This window comes from Bombus bifarius, unplaced genomic scaffold (genome assembly GCF_011952205.1).
Source record: "Bombus bifarius isolate JDL3187 unplaced genomic scaffold, Bbif_JDL3187 scf7180000007996, whole genome shotgun sequence".
Lineage (NCBI taxonomy): Eukaryota > Metazoa > Arthropoda > Insecta > Hymenoptera > Apidae > Bombus > Bombus bifarius.
The window spans coordinates 4,826,024-4,842,770 of record NW_022884376.1 but is presented as its reverse complement, the minus strand read 5'-3'; the positions used below and the strand labels follow the sequence as shown (position 1 = coordinate 4,842,770).

The 16,747-nt window shown below is 31.6% G+C and overlaps 3 protein-coding genes across 5 annotated transcripts; 2 read left to right on the top strand and 1 right to left on the bottom strand.

Moving 5' to 3' along the window:
• The first annotated feature begins 1,069 nt into the window (after positions 1-1,069).
• LOC117205993 (nuclear cap-binding protein subunit 3-like) lies at positions 1,070-5,258 on the top strand. Of its 2 annotated transcripts, XM_033444901.1 has the most exons (8): positions 1,070-1,192; positions 1,440-1,606; positions 1,691-1,842; positions 1,943-2,326; positions 2,414-2,808; positions 2,890-3,039; positions 3,130-3,395; positions 3,478-5,258. In XM_033444901.1, the coding sequence occupies exons 1-8, from the start codon at positions 1,070-1,072 to the stop codon at positions 3,614-3,616; spliced, it is 1,776 nt and encodes a 591-aa protein (XP_033300792.1). In that variant the 3' UTR covers positions 3,617-5,258. The 2 variants fall into 2 exon arrangements, with proteins under 2 accessions (XP_033300792.1, XP_033300793.1); XM_033444902.1 differs by lacking the exon at positions 1,070-1,192 and having other exon boundaries at positions 1,473-1,606; positions 1,669-1,842.
• Positions 5,259-6,619: 1,361 nt separating this feature from the next.
• LOC117205996 (mitogen-activated protein kinase 1) lies at positions 6,620-15,256 on the bottom strand. The gene is made up of 8 exons (XM_033444905.1): positions 15,060-15,256; positions 14,145-14,271; positions 13,936-14,046; positions 13,610-13,861; positions 13,365-13,532; positions 13,076-13,264; positions 12,871-13,003; positions 6,620-12,786 (listed from the first exon to the last, which is right to left on the bottom strand). Exons 1-7 carry the CDS (start codon positions 15,182-15,184, stop codon positions 12,878-12,880), a joined length of 1,098 nt encoding a protein of 365 aa, XP_033300796.1. The 5' UTR covers positions 15,185-15,256; the 3' UTR covers positions 6,620-12,786; positions 12,871-12,877.
• A 545-nt stretch (positions 15,257-15,801) lies between these two features.
• LOC117205997 (DNA-directed RNA polymerase II subunit RPB11) lies at positions 15,802-16,685 on the top strand. 2 transcript variants are annotated; one of them, XM_033444906.1, is made up of 4 exons: positions 15,802-15,988; positions 16,074-16,163; positions 16,250-16,424; positions 16,489-16,685. In XM_033444906.1, the coding sequence occupies exons 1-4, from the start codon at positions 15,936-15,938 to the stop codon at positions 16,522-16,524; spliced, it is 354 nt and encodes a 117-aa protein (XP_033300797.1). In that variant the 5' UTR covers positions 15,802-15,935; the 3' UTR covers positions 16,525-16,685. The 2 variants fall into 2 exon arrangements, with proteins under 2 accessions (XP_033300797.1, XP_033300798.1); XM_033444907.1 differs by having other exon boundaries at positions 15,802-15,992.
• The last annotated feature ends 62 nt before the right edge of the window (positions 16,686-16,747 follow it).

Sequence of the window (16,747 nt, the reverse complement as noted above, 5' to 3'; positions counted from 1 at the left end):
ATCGTAGTGCTCATAGATTGTAAAATTAAATTTTCTGGAAGCTTACATATCAATTATTTGCCAAAGAATCTCGCGTGTATAAATCCGCATTGATAAAAATAATATTATCTATAGTCTGGCCCGAATTTGAGGGAAAGGGTATTGATGAATCTTTATGCTACTATCGATCTTGTTAAACAGATCATTGATCAATAGTAGTATAAAATTTATACTACGCGTATAGTATCAAATTTAAAAACTATCTCCAGCCACTGAATAATCGATAAAGCGTTGATCAATGATCTGTTTAACAAAATCGATAGTAGCATAAAGATTCATAAATTTTATACTACGCGTATAGTATTAAATTTTATTTTTTTATTTTATAATTTTTTATAATTTTTTGTATTTTTATTAACTTCTATATTACGAACCGAAATTTATTTTAATAAATTGTTCTACGTTGACTACCAGTTATCTATCAAATGAGAGTTTAAATCCAAGCTATTACTTTATGTACACCTTTTCACAGTAAATTAGTAATACAATGTAAAGACAAACGTAAAGACAAAATTCTATCACATTGTACTGTTTGTAGAGATGTAGATATGGTTTTGATCATCCGTGGTTTTGATAAAGTGCAATAATATCGGACTTTTGACCGCATGTGATAATGTTTGAGATCACAAATATTCTTATTTTTTCATTTTATTGGACTCTCGATAACCAAGGATCACTATATCTTTCTAGAAAATTAAATAATTTCCGTAACGTTATCTAATAAAAAACTTGATAAATTATTTACAGAAATATAAGTCGAAATAGGAATAAACGTTATGAGCGAAGATTCTAAAATTGTTAGTTCCGTAAGAATTTGATTCTCCTGCCAGAATAGTGGGGGCGCTTCTGTTTCGAAAAATGAGTAAACGTAGAGTATGTAGCCTCATATCCGCATAGCCGTAGCTGTGTATCATAACCTATCGAACTGCTTCTTCGTACTCGTAAATAGACGCCCTAACAACGCCCTAATTGCATGAATCTTTTGAATTTTTCTGAAATTTTGTGAAAAAGAATTTGACAAATATTTAAAATGGATCAACTGGGTGAACCTATGGACGTAGAAATAATCCCAGTTACCGATGATGCCAAGAATGTTGATTCTGAGCAAATCGATGTAGAAATTTTTAATTCAAACAACATGCAACAACCAGAGGTAAGAAAATATTAAATATAATCATTTTTCATGATTAATGTGCATGTTTCATAAATTTTCTGATTGCCATTTTGTTTCAAATTTTACAATACATGAGACATAAACGTAGATGGTATATACATATAATGAATTCGTTGATTCCTTGCTTTGACTAAGGATTACTTTACAATCTTAAATTGTAAAAGTGTTATGTATACACTGAATTATGAAATTAGATATTAATGCATTATATTTTATATTCAAACAGATACAGTTAGATAGCCGTTATGAGAATCGTGGTGGTACTTTCATGACAGGCGTAGATATATTTAGTAAGGAAGAAAAATTGAAAATGGAAGAAAGAGCCAAACGTTTTGGATTAACTGACAAAATAAAGAATAATTTATCAAATCCAGAACAAGATTTGTATTCTAGGTAAGGACACTGATAAATATTTGCTTGATAGATAATATAAAATAACTCGGATATATAAATAACATAGGTTGTCTTAATTTTTAGTATGGGCATTGTAGAAGATAGTGAAAATACAAAAAATATCAGACTAAATGTAATACACATGAGAGGCACGGAAGAAATGAGTACGAAAGATGTCTTCAAATATTTTGAAGATTATGCTCCAGCCTCCATTGAATGGATTAATGATGTTTCATGTAAGAACAATTTAAATCCATAAATTTTACTAACATAACTATCAATGATTCCAAAAGATTGAATTATTTATAAATTTCTTGTTCTTTATTTACAATATAGGTAATGTGGTATGGTTAGATAATTTATCAGCAGCTAGAGCTATATTGGGATTATCAAAAAGAATTATTGGTTTGGAAAAGCAACAAACTACAAAATCATTCGATGGTAATCCCGATGAAGAAAACAATGTAACTAATGATGATTCCGTCATTGAAATGGACGAAGATCATGAGATCACAAACACTACAAAGGAGACAGGAGAAGATTATATAAGTATCAAGGATATTAATTGCCCATTACCTCCTGGCTTGTGGAGGAAAGGGATAAATTATCCTAAATCTAAAGCAATATTCCTCAGATTTGCTACCAGAGCCGATAAAAAGCAACCTAATGCAGAGAAAATGAGTGAATATTATAAAAAATATGGAAACCCCAATTTTGGAGGTATTATTACAAACATTATTAAAATGTCCTTACAAATTACAAACATTATTAAATTATCCAAATATTAAATAATATTATTTCATGCAGGTATTAAAGGAATTTTAACTGAGTCTCGAAAACGGTTGTACAAACAAATCAGACAAAATAAAAGAAAATTCAAAGAAGAGCTGCAAGACGATGTTAAAGATAGAAAACATGTGAAGAACCCCTGGGGTGCATTGTCTGAAACTTGGGGACTCAATGATGCTATAGAAAGTGAGTTTGGCACCAGAAATGAACCTAAAGATCAAGGGCGTAGTGTAAAGGAAAGATTAGGGGTAAAATATCCTTCAAACGAAACTACACACACTGAAAAACAACGAAGTAATTCGAGCAGTGATAGCGAGGATGAGTGGTGTAAAAGAAGTAAAGTGTTGCGAATGCGAATGCATGCGGATGATGAAGAAGAGAAGATACACAAACGACGTGCCAAACTTCAACAGGTCAGTAAATTTTACTATTAGCTAAATAAATTTTATACAACAGAGGAATTTATTTAATCATTTATTATGATACATTTGCAGACTATGTTAAATAATTTAACTAGAGGCAATGATTTACGATCGAGGCTCAGCTCTACGAGGAAAGGAACGCAATTTCATGATGCAATTCAAGTAGTTGTAACAAATACAACTGCAACAAAGTCGAATTCTTTAAAGCTTAATGACTCAGAGGTAATTATTGTTAGAAATTTAATATTGCATTATATGCATATTTACATTTAGTAAAAATCATTGGATACGGGTTTTATTTATGACATATAGGAGGAAGATGGTGAAATTATCGAAGATAATGAGAGCCAGGAAAAGGAAGAGAGCGAATGGCAAGGCTCTGATGAAGAGGAACAGGAAGAAGAAGACGAGGATGAAGACTATAGTGATGAGGATAGTGACAAACCCGCAAGAGAAGTTCAAGGACCTAAGGGCAGTGTAATAAAAGTAGTTCAACATAAACCTCGCGTTGCTTCCACAGTGTGGGCGAGACTGAATAATGTAAAAAGTGAAGTTGTTGATAACTCCATTAAAGATAGGTAAGTATTGAAACAAATCAATATTAATGTTTATATGAATTATGAATAACATTTGGAAATAACATATAACAATATTTTCAAGGCAACCAAGAATACGAGATCTAAGAAATACATTAAAAGGTGATCTTCGGTCTCGAATCAGAAATCATACAAGAGGTCGCTCTCCTTTAAGGATAGAAGTGAAAAATGACAAATATACCGAAGGAAGTGAAACAGAATAATTGTCGATTAGTCGAACGTATTGTGACAAAAATGTGAAATATGGTTGTGGTGTTGTTTGAGTGGAAGAGTATGATATGGTGCAAACTTCATAACTGATATATAAAAGTACAGAAAATGCACTCATTACACCGAATTTATTACAACTTCATTTAACTCATAGGTTCTTGTTTAAATTAACGATGCCCTAAAATTACACGAAGTCATATTTTAATCGTGAGCATATTTATTTATGTTAATAAGATATGTACGGAAAAATCTTTTTGATATACAATCGAATAATGAAATTTGAAACAATGTATATTTTTAGCCTTAATCGATTATGTATCTTGTACTACCAGAATAGACCAAGTTTCTGTGCGTGTAAGAATTTAAAATTTTATGTTTAAGTACAAATATTTTGAGAGAATATATATTGTATAGATATTTCTGGGTATAAAATTTCCCCATATTTTTTATTCATATTACACAATTATAAGTACGGATCGTACATTAATCTTTTAATACGACTAATGTTAACATTTTGCACATATTGATAATCAAGTATCATCTTCCTATTTTTAAAATGCGATAAAATATAAATTAGCGGGTAATGGGTGCTTCTTGGAGTGTATATAAATATTATCTAGGATATAGATAACAATAAAAAAGTTTTTCGATTAACACATTGCGTACTGAGAAAGATAGGACATATTTTTAAATATTCGTTTGTACAATTAACACTTTTACTGAGAATCGTGCATTTTATAATTCCAATTGGAAAAAAAAGATATTTTTGGATACGTCATAATTAACAGAGAAATAAATTTATACCTTATCGTACAAAAAAATTCTGCAAACGAATATTTAATTAATTGCACATCGAAACGATATATAGTGATTTTATAATCTGTTTTGTCTTCGGCGATTACATCAGCTTAAAAAGGCAATGAAAAGTGAGGAAAAATACTTGATACGGTTGTAAATAAAAATAAAATTGTACGAGACTAATACTAATATCTTGTACCGAGACTATATATGTCGAGCATTTAAGATATATTTTCCTTACGTACGTAATAACTAATAAAATGTTCCGAAAGCTGTGATTTCTTAGACGTAAACATTAAATGAAAAGGAGATGCAATTTCATAACGCCAGTTAATCAGCCCTCTTTGATTTCAATTACAGAATGAAATTTTTGTTGTGTAATAATTAAAGATCTATGTGTAATTTTTACACATATCCAACAAGATGTAAAAAATATGACAAATGGACAGAATTATATGAATATTCTGTATCTTCAAGTTCAGAAGAAATAGGGATAAGAATAATTATGACATCGATTCCGAATAATTGACCAATAAAGCCGCTTTTATATTAGCACGATAATACTTTGAATAGTCATTTTAAAATACAATAATCGATAATTATGATTTCAGTACATATATATGTATAATATATATATTTATCATTTACACAAATAACAATTAGTCAGAGAAATATTCGGCTGAAGTAATTTGAGAAAGAAAAATAAGAAAAAAAAAGAAAGATGTATCGTTCGAAGAACACAGTGGATTATCGGAATATTCTTTTAGCCGCATTCATAGGTTTCTAGCCGTTACTTTGATTCTCTACGTTAATTTAATCTCACTTTTGTACTGCTTACGGTCTCAAATAAAAATTATTCTACTGTAATTTATTAAATAAAAAATATTTAAGAGGATTCTAAGAAAAATAATTAATCACATTACAAATGACTAAGTGGAAGCTCAAAATATTGAAAATGATAGATTCTATGAATGCAGCTTGGAGGCACGAGGTAATGTAATGCATTAACAAACGAGATGCGATATTTTTGACGCTATTCAAGCGCGTGACAGTTTTTTTAACTTACATATTTATCTAAAATCGCGTGAAAACCATTTGGTAACTACATTTGCTAACCGTGACTTGAATTTACCTAATATTATTATATCTACATTTTTATATGTTTCATCACGTGTAAGATCTACTAGATTCGTGAACTAGTCCTCGCCAACTAATATTCATTTCTCTCTGTTTGCTTCAGAATCAGAAATATCAATCTCGTTTGCTAAAAGGCAATCGTGCAAGATATCGAGGATCTCTTTCGTCTATCCTACATAAAAACTGTTGATGTATTTTTTAATTTAATATTTTTCCCTTTGTCAAGCCAATCAATAAACGCCATTTTCTTAGTATTATTTTCGTACTTTTTTTTTAATTCCCTTCGTCTTGTTTCCTCTTTTTCTTCTCTTTTTTTTGTTCTTTTTGTTTTCTCATAAATGACGTATAACATTTAAAATCCATAGACGAAATATTCTTTTTATATTCGGATATATAAGATATGAATCGGCAACAACAACAAATACACGCAACGTTTAAGTATATTAGGCCTGATGGTATTGGTAATAATTCTATCAATGTATATTAAACGCTACAATCTATCGTTGCTCGCATTTCACTTGCATCCTATGTGTCTCTTTCTTCGCGATAATGGTGTCCCAATGTTATCAAAATTTTTTCCTCCTCATTTTTTAATAATATTTTTTTAATTACATCAGCAGCCGTTATGGATTCTTAAGAATATCCGACAACAGGTTTACATTTGATGACGTCCCGTGAAATTTGTACGTTTGCACAAGGTACGATACTTAACACACGATCACAGCAAATGTACAATATTTCTTGCGTTTATTAATCGTTTTTAATTAAACATCAAATTTCATATACCGAGAAGAGAACAGACACGAACTCGAAACTTTGTGGAATTTAAATGCATCGCAACTTTGTTTCTTAATACATTTCATTAATACTTCACGTTTGATATTGATCTCGTCCTTCTTACGTATATAAACGAACAGAAAGATCTTTAAAGATTCGTCTCACCGCTTATTAGATGAACAGTATAATAAATTGTAACGAAAACTTACAAGTCAATCTAGTTTTGTTGTTTCGTTTGATAATGTCTGAACTTTATGCTTAAACTCTGACTTGTAAGTTTTTCCTTTTTTTTTTTTTTTTTTATCAGTTTTCCATTTTTGTTTGTTTAAGTCAATTTTCACGTTGGAAACGAATTTGGAACACCGATATCGTCATAGTCAGCCAGCCGACTCGTTACAATGTCCCCTCGGTCTATCGAGGTAGCTCGTGAAAATTATTCGACAAACATTTCGCGGTTCGCTAATCGTTCGCATCTACTTTTTGAGACTCTGAGAATTAACGTCTTAAATACATACACAGATTAAGTTACGAAATTCGGACACATAGCAACTGTACACGCAGAAAGATTCGGACATATATAAACGTCGTTCAAAAATCAGCTTCACGCGTATAACGCTTGAAGATATTTCTTTATTTATTTAAGCTTCGAAGATAAAATCGAAATGCATACGAGGAAGGGAAGATTATACATGAATTATTCTTTAATTTGTATTTTTTATAAGAAATTAATGAAGCTTTGAGGGAACATTATATTTCTCTTGTGTCCATCACTTTCCTTCTTTTTTTTTTTTTTTATAATTTCGATAGATGATGATTTATTCTTTTTATAGAAATTTATTGCACAATTCATTAAGGGAGGCAGAATGTAGAAATGTGAACAAGAGCCACAGACATCTCCGAAATCTTTCTTCTTGTATTGAATGAACTCGTGCTCGAGACACGCGGAGATACTGACAATTTAATGAATTAAGTTAGTTATTCTAGAGAAATTCATGTGTATTTGACAGATAGTAAATTCATCGAAGAGTAAAATTAAATAAATTCTCAGTATCATCAGGCGTATTGTGAGCACAAAGTGGAACGTTTCACATTGAGGATTTAATATGAACGGCATACATATTTCAACGAACGAATGTCCTCTTCGAGATTTCTCGCTTGCGCAGAAAACCAGTAAACGAAGGAATTTTCCCAGCATGAAAAACGTATGACACGTAATCGGTTGATTGTTAATTTACATCGGTGAAATCACCGTTGAAAAATTTGTACGACATCAAAGATATAGTTGCAGTTACAAGGACGCGGAATTGTAAAGAGATATCAGATTAAATTCTTCTCTGCAACTACAGTGATTCACGACGATATTTGAACACACAGAAACTTTGTCTGAATATAAAGATTAGAGGAGAAAAATGTAATAAGTACATTTCTTTTGGTTTTATGATTTTGTAATGCAACCTTATGATTAAACGGGAAGATTTTAATATGATATAATTAAAAATAAAAGCAAGCCTATATTGAAGAGAAATTTAGAAAATTGAAGTATATTGAAATATGTTGAACAGTTAAATTTTCTATGATATAATTACAGATATATTTATAATCATTTTTACAATTGCAAAAATTGTGACGTGTTAAACAGAAATTAAAGATGCTAGATCTTCTATGATATAATGCACGCACATTTACAACTGCATAATATAATAAATAGTTTGTTAAAATTGATTGAATTATACTTGACAGAAATTAAAAATGGCTAGAGTATATTTTTATTTTCCTGGAATAAGACAAAGGATAATCTCGTTAACTTTCAATTATATATTTATTGAAACTCTTGATCAAATTCTGACTATTCATTATTATTTTTAAACGAAAAATTTCATATGCTTGTGAAAATTCCAAATTTCAAGCTACGAAGATCAATCGTAAATTATTAGAAGTCTCATATGAAAATTCCTGTAATATCTCTTTGACTACGATGAAATATTAAATTCTCCTCCGGTAGATTGTTATTTCTCACAAGGTTCCGGATATAAAAGCAGCGACAAGGCTAAATCGATAATCCGATAAATCCTTCAATGCTCTGTAAAGCATAAAAATATGCTGAGAAATGGAAAAGGACACTCGAGGGGAATAATACAACATTCTTCCTCTCTTTCGTTCTCTCTCGAGTTAGTTAAATCGTGAAAAAGGATACTCGAAACCGAAGGCAACGAAGCGTCTTCGTTATTTCCACAGATGAAACTTCTTAACTTTGAGGGAAACAAACGCATCGATGCCTATCTCTTTCTCTTTCGAGTGAATTATTTTACGAATATACAACATACCACTGACATGTGTTTATTAATGGAGAATTATTTTATTAGATTATATCGAAGAACGTGAGATCTGATAATCGAGGGAGGCAAATAGTGTTTTACACTCTGGATCGTTCGTTTTGCGCTCTCTTTCTATATTAACTTTTCTATCGCTTTCTTCGTATCTCATTCTCGCTTACACGATCTCTCTTCCACTTATTTAACAAGATTTTAACCGCTTACTTTCTTGTCTTTGATTTCGACTTTAATTTCGAAGACAAGAATAGTACCCGTTCCTCTTTTTGTTCTTTAAATAAGTATTCCAAGCGTGTTCTCGCCATCTTGAAAATCATCCGATTGTCATTGGAAAATGATGAAACATACTTGTCTCATACAAGAGATTTTTTGTTTCTTTAATTATGACTTTTAGAAAAATAAAAATAGATGATGAAGTAAATTGCTCGTCTCTTATTTGTGCCTCGACATCGCTCAAATTCGTTCCTAAGTTATCACCGGACTGCGGATATTTATGCAATAAAATAATATTTTTGCAGGTATAACTGAAAAAATGGAATCTAAGCAGAAATTTGTCTCACCTATTAATCGTTATAATTTAAGTAATGCACTTTGGATATATTATACATTTTTGCATCCTTAAATTTCTCATAAATGTATAAATAATCCGCAGTCTAGCTATCACAATCGGATTTCTCGCCATTCACCATCGACGACACGTTCGTGTACCTAGCTCGATTATTATTTTACCCATTTGCCACGACATGTTTCTTCGGAGAAGATGTATCAACTAGGGATATATATTATATTGAATATAAAAAAAGAATCGTTTGAATATACAAGTACATTTAGAGTGAAAAACACGAATCGAAACAAGAACGTTCACATTATCAATTTAATTAACATGGTGAGTGTTTGAATTCAAAGAAGTGGATTATACGAAGAGTGTTTTTTATTGGCTTTTAAATAAAAAAAGAATGCATAAATAACGTAAGAACATGGCGTAATTTAAGCTATTTATGAACGACAAGCAATTGTTCCTCGAAACATCTGTTAATAACAGAAGAAATCAAAAGAAGTAAAACAAGCAAAAGGCGACACATAGTACAGTATAATAAAAACATTGGAAATGTAAAAAATAGAAAAGTTTACATATGGTAATATTCAAACAGACACCATGCGCTCTGTCGCACAAGAATGGCAGTATCAGTGTAATAATACCTGTAGATCGTGAAACAAGAAGTAATTAAACCGCTTAGAAGAACTGGAAGCTGGGTCGAATGCAATTAACTATGAATTAAACGTTTTTCTCGAGTATCTTGCTCTCTTTTTCACTTTTTCATTTGCTCCTTCTCATACATGCATTCATTCGCTCGTTGTGTCATCTATTTTCTGTCATCTATTGTCTTTCTCGCTTCCTCTCGTTCGTCTACAAACTAAATTTGATAGAGGCAGAATAGAATTTCTGCGAGGTACATAACTACTATAAGAATGACACTGAATATTATATAATAATAATAATAATAATAATAATAATAAAAATAATAAAAATTAATAATAATGGTATTAATAATAATAGTAATCACTAGGTGTAGAAATTGAGAGATATGAAAGATTGCATCATTCATAATATCAACCGCTACATACATTCATTAATAAAATAAACCTGAATACCGTAATAAAACACACAATACAAAAAACAATGATATTAAAGACGTGCGACATTGAATGAAGTATGCTACATAAGCTATTAAATGCCCTAAAACCAGTTTGCGTCTTAGTCTATACCCGTCGCTCTGAGAATAGAAGAACAGGAGATAATAATAGCAATTTTTTATTAAATTAGAATTGTTCAATAACATAGAGCAGATTTGCAGATGACTTTTCTTACATAGGTGTGCCAGTCATGTATCTATTCCTACAGTGTTCTTGTCTTGTTAAGATTTCACACTACCTTTGGAAGGATTATGAGCCACATCTGTTAATGTGGAGCCAGTAAACTTGTAAATAGGTTTTTGGGTGTAGACACTGATCTGTGTAGATGACACTACTTCCTACAACTTACTTATTACAATAAACTCAAGCAAGATATTTTAATTATACTGTCATCAATGACAAGGTTCCTTAGACAATCCACCAGAGAAAAAGGAAAGTAATTCATTTCATAGGTGATATTCACAACAAACTCTTTGGTACAACCACTGAGACCTAGGTCAACAAAAGTCACAACTCAGATCTGTTCATTGAGATCTTTACTTTTACAAGAAGCTTGTTAAGCTCTGGAGGAATATTAATGAAAGGAAAGATCAGAGTGCACATATTTTTGTAGAAGATAACAATTTAGTCAATTTGGCTAAATCAAGCATCTTTCACATTTTTATACAAGATAACTTTATTGCTATTATGGTTAAGCTCTCTGTTATCTTATCAGGGTCTCAGTCTAGCTTCTGGGATTTCAAGTTTGTGCTCATAATCAGAGATGGTTCGGCATATCAAATTAGGTAACTGGATATCAATGCACAATTCCAATTCTAATGATTGGAGTTTATTATTAATGCATAATATTCTTATCCTTCTTGTGGATTTGGGAGAAGAATAGATCTAACGTAATTCCTGCGTGTCGTAAAAGACGACTAAAAGAGAAACTTATTTAAAAATAGAGATCTGAAGTAAAAATCGCTAGAAAAGATTACTAAGGCACCCCTGGAGCTACTGTTAGAAATAACAATATGCAAACCGGTAGTGTTAGATTGGTGTATAAATGGACATCAACTAATATATCCAAATACTCTACAACCGAAACCAAAAGATACCAACACAACATTCCCAAACCTAGCAATAAATGCTTTGGTAGAACAACTGTCAATCACCAAAGCTAATTAATCAAAGCAACGTATGACATGGATACACCAAATGAACAGAACCGTCATGCTACTACACAGTAACAGTACCCGCAACTACAAGACGTCATTACGTAACAAAGATTCATCGACCAGAAAAAAAGTCGTGATTAGAAATAACAGATACAACGCATATGAATTGCAAAAAATAAAGGAAGAAGTCACGAAAAAATCAAACACAGACGAAAATAGTCTACAAAAACAAAATCATAAAAGAAGAGAATCGCAATACCGAATGATACAAATATTGTACAAAAAGAACAGAAAAAGATCACGAAATTAATAATAGAAATGAGACAGCTCTGGAAATAAAAGGCAGTAACAATAGTCGCAATAGTCCTATACACACACGTTCACTCAAACATACAAGAGGCAGTAATACCTATGACAGCAGCAATAATCATAAACATGCTGCAATAGTAACAGAAGAACATATGACCTGATAAACAAAAACCTGTCGTATGATCTTTAAAACCACAATAGTAGAATGAAGTTGATAGAAAAAAAGATAATATTAATAAAAGAACTACTATCAGCAAATATTTCAGTGAATTTAATGGCTGTTCAAAATATACTGTATGTATGTGTATTCGCACGCACACGCGTGTATATACACGTTGGTTACAGCAAGCACGCAGTTACAAGTTCTCTTTTACTCTCTCACTCTCATTCTCCCCCTCTTTTTCTCTCTACGCACTTACATTCATTTTATCGGTCGCCGCGTTACGTGGCTTAGAATATCTCACACATTACACCAACCACGTCACTCGCTCGGCAATTAAATCACAGACAATGTGTATGATACGGTGATTAACAATAAATCGTCAACTAGCGTTACCTATATATAATTCGGGATAAATAAAAGTTATTGTACAAATTAATATTATGCATTCAATTATAACAAAAAAGGACACTGTATTTTTGTTTCTTTTTTTTTTCTCCGGTAAAGACATGCGAATGTACAAGTATATGCACGGACACTGCGGTTTATTTATTTCTTTACCTCATTCACCGCTCCCTTCGCCCATTTTCTCAAATTCGCCTGTGTGTATGTCTTGTAGCTCGACTTTTAAGCCATGCTCCGATAAAACGTTTTCGTAAAAGTTTCATTTTGTTCTGTCTTCTTTATTTTTCTTTTTTCTCTCTTGCATCCATTGTAGATAACTGTAAAAGAAGTACACTTCTGTTACTCTGACGTCACACCTTCGCCTCCTTTTCGGTCGTCCTGCAGGCTCGCCGCAGCTGAAACATTATTGATCGTTTTAACATATATCAGTGTTATATATATATAATATATATAACAGTGATCAAAAAGAGAGTAAATACCAGTAGACTACATAACGTTTTCTTGATGATTCTTTTGGAATAACAGAGTTTCTTCGAAGATGTATTGTTTCAATACTTCTTTTGGAAGATCATCTAGCTCCATATCAAACTTAAACGGTTCCGCTGCAACCGGCTAAAAATTGGGTATATTATAAAGTTATCTTTGTTATTTGTACATTGGTGTTTACTGGTAAAAAATATATACTTCGTCATCTGGATCATAATATTGCTCTAAATACGGATGCGCAAGTGCATCTTCCACAACAATCCGTTTGTTAGGATTAAATGTCAACATTTTATCTAACAAATCCAAAGCTCGAAGATCAGCATCTGGAAATAAACTTGTCCATGGAACCTTTGGTTTAAATGGTAATGATTGAAGATAATTTCGTGCCTAAAATATAATTATTCAATGCAATCTATATCATTTTCTCAGTGAAACAAAATGATATTAAACACAAAAGAATTACTAAACATAAAGAAACAATTAATACTTTTTCATTTATGATGCACTCAAGATCCTCAGGAGATGGTGATCCAAGAACTCCTAATATATGGTTCAGTTGGTCTAAGTAGTGTTTGCCAGGAAATATTGCTCTCCTTGAAAGCATTTCTGCAAGAATGCAACCAACTGACCAAATGTCTATAGACTTAGTATAGCCCTGCAAAATGGAAATGAGATTTAATATCTTGTTACATTCGTTCTAAATTGAAATTGAACAATCCATTATTTATTTACCTTGGAATTAAGCATTATTTCTGGAGCTCTATACCACCTTGTTGCTACATATTCAGTAAGAAAACCAGCATGATTATGCTCTGGATCAGCAACTCTAGCTAAACCAAAATCACAGATTTTAAGGTCACATGTGGTATTTAATAGCAAGTTGCTTGGCTTCAAGTCTCTGTGTAGTACATTTGCAGAGTGAATGTACTTTAATCCTCTTAATATTTGGTAAAGAAAATAGCATATGTGATCATTACTAATAGCCTGAAAATAAAACAAGTTTAAGTATATTAATGTTCCTTTAAATAACTTTATTCATAGTCATTTATTATGCTGACCTGTGTTTTGAGAAGTTTATATAGATCAGTTTCCATTAGACATTGAACAATATATACATCTTTCATTTGTTCTATAGTAGGTGCCCTTAATATATCCCTTATATCTATTATCTAAAAGGAAAATGTAAAGTGAAAGTATATATTTAGAGTAGTTTTATACATATATATCTAACCGGCTAATACATACATATATACATCAAGTTACTCACATTTTCATGCTTAAACCTAGTCAAAATTTTTATTTCTCTTAATGTTCTTTGACTATATGTCTGATGCTCAAAGGGAGAAATTTTTTTTATAGCTACCTTTGTGTTTGTTACATTATCATAAGCAGATCTGTAAAAACAAATTCCAACATTTGAACCAACATTTGAAACAACATTTGAGAAATTACTCACAACTCTTTTTTTCTTCATTAAAACCTATTTCAATATTATGCATACAAAACATAGCAACATCAATAACAAAGGATGGTAGTGCAACCTATATACAATATACTGGTATCTCCTAATCTGAAACCACAATACAGGAAATGGTTCTACAATATTTAAAAGACCTCCTTTTTAAAAATTAAACATATGCTGGAATTTAATTCCCAAAATGTTATCAAGATTACAAGTTACAACTTCAAAATATTGAAAATAAAAATAAAGTATAAAATTTAATTAAGTGGTCATAATGGAATAGTAAAAGAATTCTCAACAAAGACAATTTGAAAAATTTTGCGCATGAAAGTTGGCCGCTTCTACGAAGATATTATTCGTCATCTCATTAACGGTACAATGATAAGACCGATAAGTGAGAGATAAGCAATGGAAAACAAGGAAGTCGTAACATTAACACGCAAGTGGACAAGGGTTTGAAAGGGTGTGACAACCGTGTTCAAAACTGGCGCCAAAAGACGACGATACATTACGATGAAAAGCACTTAGTAGCGGCTACAGACGATATCGGGGCAAAATCAAAATCTTTCGTACGCATCATGGAGCAAAAATCTAGTCATAAAATCGTGAAATCACTCGATGACTGTATTTTTGATTGTTTATCTTTCGGCCTGTCAGCTAGTCAATACGAGGTCGAATGTTTTCAGAAATAACGCGAGAAATTGACTCGAAGACACTTACACGACCATCCCGTAGGCACCCTCGCCCATGTACGATAAATTCGTATATCGTGGCCCAACCTCGAAAGTTTGTCCACGAACGACTTCGCAATTTGGATTCGCACTTGCAGAACCTTCACCCGCCATTTTGACAACTATTTTGCGGCTCCGGCGAAGTCAGAACAAGTCCTGCTTCTTAGCCGACTGGTCACGAACGACATTGCGATTAGATCGACTTACGAAGGAATTTTACGTGTTACAGTAGTGCTGCCTAGTGATCGGTTGTCAAGCACTTCAAATCGTATCGAATATGTTCATGTGGCGAACAATTCGAATCGCTTCGAATGGGATTTGGTACCCCAAAGCTCCCAAAAGTATTGAAAGTTTCGGAAAGTCTTGTCTTGGAAGTCTTGAAAGTATTCGATCATCGATCATGAGATTTCAGAAACGATCTCTCTTCTCCTTCTTTCTAATCTGATTGCTATGAATTTCGATATCGTTCAAATATTGAATTCTATTCTGTTATAAATACATTGTTATATTAAAAAATGTCGGGACAATAGAAAGTCTAAAATAGCAATTGTTCTTTCTTTACTTGCTTGCTTGATTTCTCTATAGAAATTTTTATGCATAAATACATGTATATCGTTAAGTTTCCTTTTTGTATTTTATTGCTGAATCATGCAGCTTTGAAATATGCGAAATAACATTGGCAATGTAGAGAGCGCTACAGTTGCAATGCAATTAACTTTCTCATCTATAGTGATTTAAACTGTGACGAATTGTCAGTTTGCGATCTGTCGTTGCTGTGTTATTGTAGTGGTTTTGTATTAATAATTAAATTTTATAAAAGGAGTCCTCCAGAGCTATAAAACATTAAATATAATTAAACTACAATATGAATGCGCCTCCGACCTTCGAATCGTTCCTTTTATATGAAGGAGAAAAAAAGTAAGTATTACAAACCATTGGTTAACCAATTTAAAGGTTTTCATTAAAATGAAATACATGCATATGATTTTTCCTCTATTTATAGAATAATCAAAGAACAAGACACTAAAGTTCCCAATGCCGCGATTTTCACTGTTAATAAGGAAGATCATACCCTTGGAAACATGATACGCAAGTAAGTACATCTTTGCAATTTCACAAAAATTTATGTAATTTTTATAATATGGATATATCATACTAGCAATTTCAATTGTTCATTAGTCAGCTACTGAAAGATCCTCAAGTCTTGTTTGCTGGATACAAAGTTCCACATCCATTAGAACACAAATTTGTAATTAGAATCCAAACTACATCAGACTATACGCCACATGATGCTTTTATGCATGCTATTACAGATCTCATAGCAGAACTCTCACTATTTGAAGAACGTTTTAAGGTAAAGAATAAATATATATCATGATTTGTTATGTGACTATAATATTGTGTGTGTAATATTTCAGGAAGCTATTAAGGAGAAAAAGGAAGGACTAGATTAAGTCGTATCTTTTTTCTTTTATATTTATAATTGTATATATGTAAGGGATTAATATGTATCTCAAGTTTTTAGATTATTAAGAGAACTAATTTACTTTAATAAGTACACTGAAAATGACTGGTATTTGTACATATGAATAAGTAAATAAAAACAAAAAAAAGATCTCACTCTTCATCTTAAATCAATTTTTCTTTCAAAAAATAGGAAACATAATAAAAAATCAG